This window comes from Schistocerca gregaria, chromosome 4 (genome assembly GCF_023897955.1).
Source record: "Schistocerca gregaria isolate iqSchGreg1 chromosome 4, iqSchGreg1.2, whole genome shotgun sequence".
NCBI lineage: Eukaryota > Metazoa > Arthropoda > Insecta > Orthoptera > Acrididae > Schistocerca > Schistocerca gregaria.
The window spans coordinates 246,560,963-246,568,408 of NC_064923.1; the positions used below are offsets into that span (position 1 = coordinate 246,560,963).

At 45.1% G+C, this 7,446-nt stretch overlaps 1 protein-coding gene across 1 annotated transcript; it reads right to left on the reverse strand.

Annotated features, from left to right (window-relative positions):
• Window positions 1-1,527: 1,527 nt before the first annotated feature.
• LOC126267140 (cytochrome P450 3A56-like) lies at window positions 1,528-6,570 on the reverse strand. Its single transcript, XM_049972064.1, has 6 exons — window positions 6,413-6,570; window positions 4,482-4,717; window positions 3,876-4,370; window positions 3,026-3,199; window positions 2,135-2,344; window positions 1,528-2,023 (listed from the first exon to the last, which is right to left on the reverse strand). The coding sequence occupies exons 1-6, from the start codon at window positions 6,532-6,534 to the stop codon at window positions 1,908-1,910; spliced, it is 1,353 nt and encodes a 450-aa protein (XP_049828021.1). The 5' UTR covers window positions 6,535-6,570; the 3' UTR covers window positions 1,528-1,907.
• Window positions 6,571-7,446: the final 876 nt, after the last annotated feature.

Consider the following 7,446-nt stretch of genomic DNA (forward strand, 5'->3'; position numbering starts at 1 on the left):
AACGTGTGATATTTTCTCTATAACATAAACTCCCGCAAAGCGGTGAAAATTGCGTTCAGGGCGGACAACAAAGTGGAACAGAGGCTGAAGCATAAGATCGTCACAAGGAGAGAAATGTATGGGGAAAGTGGCAGTTTAGGCAAAAAAACTTTCAGAATTGAGAAATTAAGTACATGCGATAAACAGGAAGAAACTGCAATGTAATGTTTAAAGAGTATAATAAAAAGAGAATGGCTCACCGGCAGTGGCGAAGCACCTCAATAATGAGGAGCAACGTTGCATAACATCGCAGAAACCGTAGGGGTATTGTACTTTGAGGATAAAAACTGATTTTAAGAACCTTCAGCATCGTAGCGCGTCAGCAATCATTGGTTAATATATTTAAAATATTTTAATAAAAATTGATTGTTGCCAAATTTGGAAGAAGTGGAGGCCTTCTGCGTGAGCATATTAAAAGAAAAGACAGAAATATCCCTTTGCCCACTTTAGCCAAGTCCTTTTTGGGAAGCAGCTGCCAACTTATTCGAATTGAGCTTTTAGGCGTAATGTTTCCTGTTGGTAATTTTTTATGGACGCACGCATTGTAACATAGGTGTAGTTTTAGAATTTACTAGGACTTGACATATGATTTTTATAGATTTTATAGTTGACCGTGGCTTCGTGGAGGGTCTGACACATGCGTTGCAGGAACGTGCTGTGTTTGTTGGGTGAAAGCGGCTTCCTTGAGTTTACGACTGAGCCTTGCAGAGATACCAACATCAGATGCCCAAAGAATAGTTTTATGTTTAACAAAGCATGTTTTCTGCTGGGTTTTTACTTTTGACGGTGCCGTATGGCGTAGGAGTTTTACAGTATATTTTACTACAGGACAATGTCAATATTTTATGGCTATGAGTGTGTGTAGTGTTGCAATATATTGATTTGTTGCCTTGTTTTTAACACTCGATAAAAGGATAATGTAGCCTCCAAACACGTTGTGGCGAAAATGTCGCGATACCGATATGTGAACTTTTGTTGAAGACCTTAGTGTGTCATGAGGTCAACCATGCACTATTATACAGCCAATCTAAAGTGCAAAGCACAAGATGATGATGAGACAGTTGATTTGGAAGAAGCAGGCGGTCGAATACGATGTCCAGAGTTGACACAGTGCTCTCTGTCGCTAAGAGCTGTTACAAGTGAGAATGCTCAAAACAGTAATCACAACACCACATTAAACTTTGGCGTCAGCAATAGTGTAGCCGCGCGGGATTATCAGAGCGGTCTGAGGTGCTGCAGTCATGGACTGTGCGGCTGGTCCCGGCGGAGGTTCCAGTCCTCCCTCAGGCAAGGGTGTGTGGGTTTGTCCTTAGGTTTATTTAGGTTAAGTAGTGTGTAAGCTTAGGGACTGATGACCTCAGCAGTTAAGTCACATAAGATTTCACACACACATTTGAACAACAATATTGTAGTGTAATCAAGAGTCAGTAGGACATAGGAAGAAAGTAGGAGCTATCTGCTAAGAAAAAGATGTCTGAAGAAAATACGTACGAAATAAAATCATTTATTGGCTCTTATTAACATTATAATTAGCGTATTCAGTCTTATTACTTCTTAGGCCCAACAATTTAACATTAAGACGAAATGTTCAATAGGGTCTTTACAAGTAATTATCATTAACAAATGCTGACAACATCTATTCAGCATTTTTAAGCATATGAGCAATATTTTAATATGAAATAAATTATTGGACTACTACACAGTAGTAAAATACTGAGCTCTGTTACATGGTAACATCTAGCAGCATGTATCTCAGTCTCATGGAGTGTATTCTTTGGATAATATCGGCGATGAAAGTAAATTAGTTCGACTAGACTACAAGGAATGCAGCACCGTGGGCGTCAAGCCATTATTCTAATTTCAGATCGCTAGAGATTGTCGATCCTCCTGGTGAGGAGTGTCTTTCCGTCCTTAGTGGACAGCTCGTACTGCGATAAGAGTTCGACAATGGCGGTCTTCACGGCCAACAGACCCAGCCTGTAACCTGAAACAGAAAGACCACATTAGGTTACACACTAAGTATATCGAGTCAATTAAGGTACGTGTGCATTCACCATAAAGATCGCAGGTGGGATGAATAAGTTGCTGGACTTACCGACACACTTTCGCGGTCCGCCACCGAAGACGAGCTGTGGGGCCTCCACGCCTGTGTCTGGCTGGAAGCCGTGGGGCCCGCAGTCCCTGTTGAGCGACCAGACGGGCACCAGGACGCGGTCCCTCGGCTGCAGCCGCTCGCCTCCCAGCCAACACGGCTGCCGGCACTCGCGGCTCAGCACTGGCTCCGAGGGGTGCAGCCGCAGCGTCTCTGTCGAGCACAAATACACCACGTCAGCCGCGGGTAACGAGGGTCCAGCTTCGTACCACAAATAGATAAACACGTGCCTAGTAAACAAGCGGGCCTCGGTTGAGATCCCACCTGTGACACTACTTTTAATTCGTTTATTCATCTTCTAACATTCACTGTGATAGTTTCCCTATATGCCGAGTCTGGGTCGTATATCAACGATTAAACAGAACACGAGTCGAGATTTCTGTTTCTTCAGGAGTCAGAAACAGAAAGTCAGCTCGTGTATTCTTTCGTAAAGAAGCACTTCAGTATGCTGCAGACTGTACAGAGAAGCAAGGAATCGTCACACTGCTTACAGAGAAACGACTAAACTTGCTCCTTGTAGCGAAATCGACACTGTTCAAATTTTAACAGTGAATTTTCGTGATAAATTTGTAGTAGGTTTGTGTTAATTAATTTTGCCTAATAGAGAAAATAAAATCGCGTCGACTGAGTTCAACAACAAACTCGGAAACTGTCGTGTTTTGCTTAAATTTTTTCGCATTTAAAGTAACTGACATTTTGTCTATGCCATGCTGAATCTCTTTATAAACACACAAAGATTAAACGTCCCTGCCCAAGGTACCGTCTGTTAAAATAGTATATTCTTTCAGAATAAATTACGTGTTATAATGCCTATTGCAAAGGAGTTGTGCTCACCATTAACAACGGCTTCCAGCAAAGGCAGCGCAGTTGGATCTTGAGCAGAGGCGATGTCAGAGCGAAGTCTCTGCTGCAGCTGTGGCTGTGCGGCCAGCTCCAGGAGGCAGTGCTGCAGGATGTGGCTGGTCTCTCCAGCTCCAGCGGACAGAATAGCGGCGGTCTGACTCGAGACTGCAACGATGAAAACGATTGACTGTTGACAAATGCCACTGAATCCAAAGGAAACACTGCCTAGTCACTTTATTACGACCATCTAGTCGCACATGTATCACCAGAAGTTTACAGCACTCACAGCAGTTGTACAGAGTTGTAAATGGTATCTAAAGCACTTATGTGAGCTATTGCTGCTTGTCACCAGCGGCGAGGAAATTAGTTTTTCCCATCAATGTATCATCTTTAAGCCACCTGTTTACTTCAGAGCTCTATTCGCAGCTTGGTTCACTGGGGTGCTTTAATAGACACAGAACGGTACTGCCCAGTTTATTTGGAAAGTGAACGGTGCTGCTATTGTAAGTCGCCTTATCTTCACCCAGAGTGGAAAGATCACCTCGACAATATCGACAATGTTATTAACCCTTTCGCCAGTAACACATTTTCACGACAGAGCTACACAAAGAATTTACGTTTTACCAGGAAAGCAATGGAAGTCCATTTCACAATATGATTAATCCTTTCTTTCACTTGAAAAAAAAAAAAACATACAGAGTCTTATCTGTCTTTTTGAACATCTACATTGCCAGGGCATATTATGTGACATATATTGTGTGACGTGTGTGGTAGTCATAATAATGTGATATGGTTGTGTGCACACATCTGATGTTATCAGCAAGTGGGTTCTTGTAGTTACCTTCATGTAGGACAGCATTATCATCTGCGCCCTCCAGCTTCATCTTCTTCGTAAGCAGGTGTACAAAGTCGTGAGAAGACACAGGGTTGCTGATACGGTGGTCGACACTGACGGCAGCCACCGATCTGAAGAAGTTGGCAATCTTGTCGGGTAGTTGTCCCAGCCCCAGAGCGTCAAATGCAGCTGGACCCAGGTATTCGAACAAGAACCGGCGGCCAGGGTCGGTCTTGGCGTCGTGCGCGCGCTGCACGGCCTCCAGGAACGGCGAGCAGCCCTGCGCGCCCTCGAGGGTCCGCGTCTGCAGCCCGAGCAGCGCCGAGGCGACGCAGTCGGTGCAGTAGGCCAGCAGCTGCCGCGGCGACACAGCGGCTGCAGACCCGCCAGCCAGCGAGGCCAGGCGGCGGGCGTGCGCGCGCAGCTGCGGCTCGGCGGAGCGCAGAGCCGAAGGCGTGAAGGAAGGCGTCAGGCAGCTGCGGGTCCGCTTCCACTGCTCTCCTGCAACAAAGGCAAGGGCGTGCCTGAGTATCGCTACGGTACTCAGTGGGAACTGAGTCATATAACTTGTGTATTAGAGAGACTGGCTAAATGCCATCACACGTGTCTCACCTTCCTGAGCGAACAGCCCGTCGTCGTAGCCCTGGGTGCGCGCCCTAGCGGGGAAGCTGGGGAAGTGCGCGGACAGCAGCTGCCAGGCGAGCTGTGGATCCCTCAGCAGCAGCAGCCGCTGCCGGCCCAGCCGCACCCACGAGGCGGACTCCTGCGGCCGCGACATGTAGTGGCCGTGCAGCACCTCGTGTAGGGGGCGCGTCTGCACCACCAGGGACAGCAGCCGCTGCAGCACTCTGCAACGCAACGGAGAACACGCCTGTTGAACCAAGGCTTCCACTACTGCTTATCTTTGTTAATGGTAAAGCTTCCAGGCTCTCATCGACCATGATACTATTTTTTTCATGACGTTTCGTCCAGGGCTGCGTTTTGTATCTTGAGAGATACGCCTGTCTCCACTGGGTCTTGTCTAGTGAGTAGTACATCTGAAGATATGCATTGCAGTTCAGGACGAAATGTCAGTAACAAAAAAGTTTAATGCACCAGGGCCATATAACTGGCAAGATTCATAAGCAGCTGTTGCTGTTGCACCCCAAACAAAAGCATGATATTGTAGTATGCTGATTTCATCTAAATCTGTACTTTGCAATTCACTGAAGGTCATTATGTATTGAGCATGGCACAAACGACTACTTATATTCTTCGACTGTTCATGCCCTAGATAAGCTGTAGATTCCTCACTGTAAATTGAAAACTGCTGTTGCTGAAATTCTTTTCTCTTTGATTATGCTAGTTGAGTTTTTTCTATATTTCTGTGACACTCTCCTGTACGTTAAGTAAATCTTGTTTCTATGTGTATCTGTGATACTCTCCTGTACATTAAGTAAATCTTGTTTGTATGTGTAAGGTATATGGTACTTGTTAGTCCAAATATGTGAAACAACAGATAATGATAGAAACTTAATTACTTTGAGTGGAACTTTTATAAATTGTCAGGCAAACTGGTTCAAAAAAATCTGGGCTGTAGTACCAAAGTGTGCAAGTTATTCAGCAAATTATTTAATAGGGCGAATTCAGCTTAATTCGTCTTTGGAAAGTTCCAATGAATTATTTTCATTGCTCATTTTCTGGGAGCATAGCTTAGGTCTACTTGCAGTGGCTGCAACTAAATTTGTCTGCTAAAGTATGGGACTTGGTTTTTACAGGAGTCACTGCTATAAAATGTTTTAGGGTTTGTTGTCTCTTCAATTTGTAGTGTTTCCACATCGTTGAGGAAGGCACATCTCTACATCTGTAAGATGTATGGAGCGTCTAAGTCTCCTGAAGCCTCACTGGCACACTGTAAATTGATGTGTCAAGAAAAGAAAGACGATTTACTGCATGTGCTTCATATAATCATCAGATGATTTTATAATGGAAACCAATACTTAGTGAAAACTAAAGGAATTTAAACTTGTGTCCAGATTATAATATCGAATATCTCGTCAGAAGCATTGCCGAGTGAATAAAAACAAGGTTAGATGTAAACAGTAAATATGTGGCATCGAAATCACAACAGCCCAGAAAAATAAAGTAAAATTTGTAACTTAGCGGACGTGTTTCCGACAGAAAAGCGCTGCAGCAGAGTAGCTAATTCTGTCCTTGCTGCAGATATTGTTATCACGTATAACAGACACTCAAATGCATATGTAAACACGTATTGACACAATATTGCTGTTACTGTACTATGTTGCCATTACCTCATTCATATGTAAACACGTATTGACACAATATTGTCGTTACTGTACTATGTTGCCATTACTTCATTCATGATACCAGTTATATACTGTATTATAGTTTACTAATCATTTCAATTACTGTATGCGCTGTAAGATTCACCACTGCCTATTCTACTCTACCCTGATTAAGACACTGGTTCGTTCTCGAAAGTCCCAGTAGTGTGATACTTAAGGAAGAAAATTCAAGCCGTGACTATCTGCATTGTTTCATACCTGTACCGCAGAGAAATGCAGGCGGCGATGAGAGCAACGAAGGCGGCGGCCGGCAGGGCCCAGACGGAGAGGCTGGGAACGCAGCCGGCGCTCAGCAGCAGCAGTCTGCTCGAAACACTCATGACTTCCAGATAGCACAGCACGGCGAGTGGGAGTGTTGTGGTGCCGGCACGGGCCGGCCTCCGCCTTAAGTATCAGCGCGCTTCCCCCACCACCAGCCTCTCGCCTAGCGCCGTCTCACTCGCCGCGACGCTCTCTGTCTGAGGCGGGCGTGACGAAGCTGAAACGCTCCGTCATCTCGTAGCCAACATGACAATCGTCTATCTCTGCGAGTACTGGCGCTCATTCAAACGTAGTACTCTCAACCTTGAACTCACTCTCACTGGCTATCCTGTCATCGGGTGCGGCCGTGATAATGTTTTATTGTGCAGGGGACCACATGATGACCACTTGGCGCACTTCGGCAAGCGTGGCAGCTTGCTGTGGATAGTCTGTTGAAGCGCACCTAATATGGAAAGTGGGATAAAGTTGGTGTTCATTTAAACACATAATAGGCCGGCCGGGGTGGCCTAGCGGTTCTAGGCACTACAGTCTGGAACCGCGTGAACGCTCCGGTCGCAGGTTCGAATCCTGCCTTGAGCATGGATGTGTGTGATGTCCTTAGGTTAGTTAGGTTTAAGTAGTTCTACGTTCTATGGGACTGATGACCTCAGAAGTTCAAGTCCCATAGTGGTCAGAGCCATTTGAACTAAACACATCATGTTGATGATCTGGAACATCTTACAGCGAATGCAGAAATACAGCTGACTCTCGATTCTCCAGTTGGGGACTTCTCAGTTTGCGAATATTCTGTCGATTTGTCAATTAAAAGAAAACGATGGTGATTTCTTTTATTTTAATCAGAACGAATATTTTCGTTTTGAATACGCCATTACGTACGTGGCTCCTGTTTTCTCAAGCACATAGGGGCGCTGAAATTCAGTGATCTGTCCCAGAGACTTCTTCTTTAGCCTTTTCCCATTTCATCTACAGGA